Consider the following 337-nt stretch of genomic DNA (forward strand, 5'->3'; position numbering starts at 1 on the left):
GACGGGGTGGAGACAGACAGATGGAGTGGTGGGTGTTCGAAAATGAATGAGGAAGAAGACAACGAAAATGGGGAGAAAAAGGAGAAAACGATGGAGATCGTCACGACAATAGGCAAGTCGGAGAAAGAAAGAAAGAATTTCTGGTTCAAGATTGTAGGTGACTAGGTAGTGGTTAGCTCTAAAGGGACAGCCGTGGTCCTGAGAAGATCGACAAGATACAAGATAGATACTAGTAGGGAATGTGCATGATTCTTATCTATTATAATTATAGACAAGGTATTGGGTACTTCACTCATACTCTACTGACCTCTCTTTCTTTCTCTCGTTCTCCTCTCTC

The 337-nt window shown here is 42.7% G+C and overlaps 1 protein-coding gene across 1 annotated transcript in view; it reads right to left on the reverse strand.

Annotated features, from left to right (window-relative positions):
* Nucleotides 1–73: 73 nt before the first annotated feature.
* CSUI_010908 (ubiquitin-conjugating enzyme subfamily protein) overlaps nucleotides 74–337 on the reverse strand; it is a 4,839-nt gene continuing 4,575 nt past the window's right edge. The window contains exon 6 of the mRNA XM_068071009.1: nucleotides 74–198. Coding sequence (XP_067917015.1) covers nucleotides 162–198 — 37 coding nt within the window. The 3' untranslated portion in view covers nucleotides 74–161. The remainder of the gene's footprint in view (nucleotides 199–337) is intronic.

This window comes from Cystoisospora suis (assembly GCF_002600585.1).
Source record: "Cystoisospora suis strain Wien I chromosome Unknown contig_8833, whole genome shotgun sequence".
Lineage (NCBI taxonomy): Eukaryota > Apicomplexa > Conoidasida > Eucoccidiorida > Sarcocystidae > Cystoisospora > Cystoisospora suis.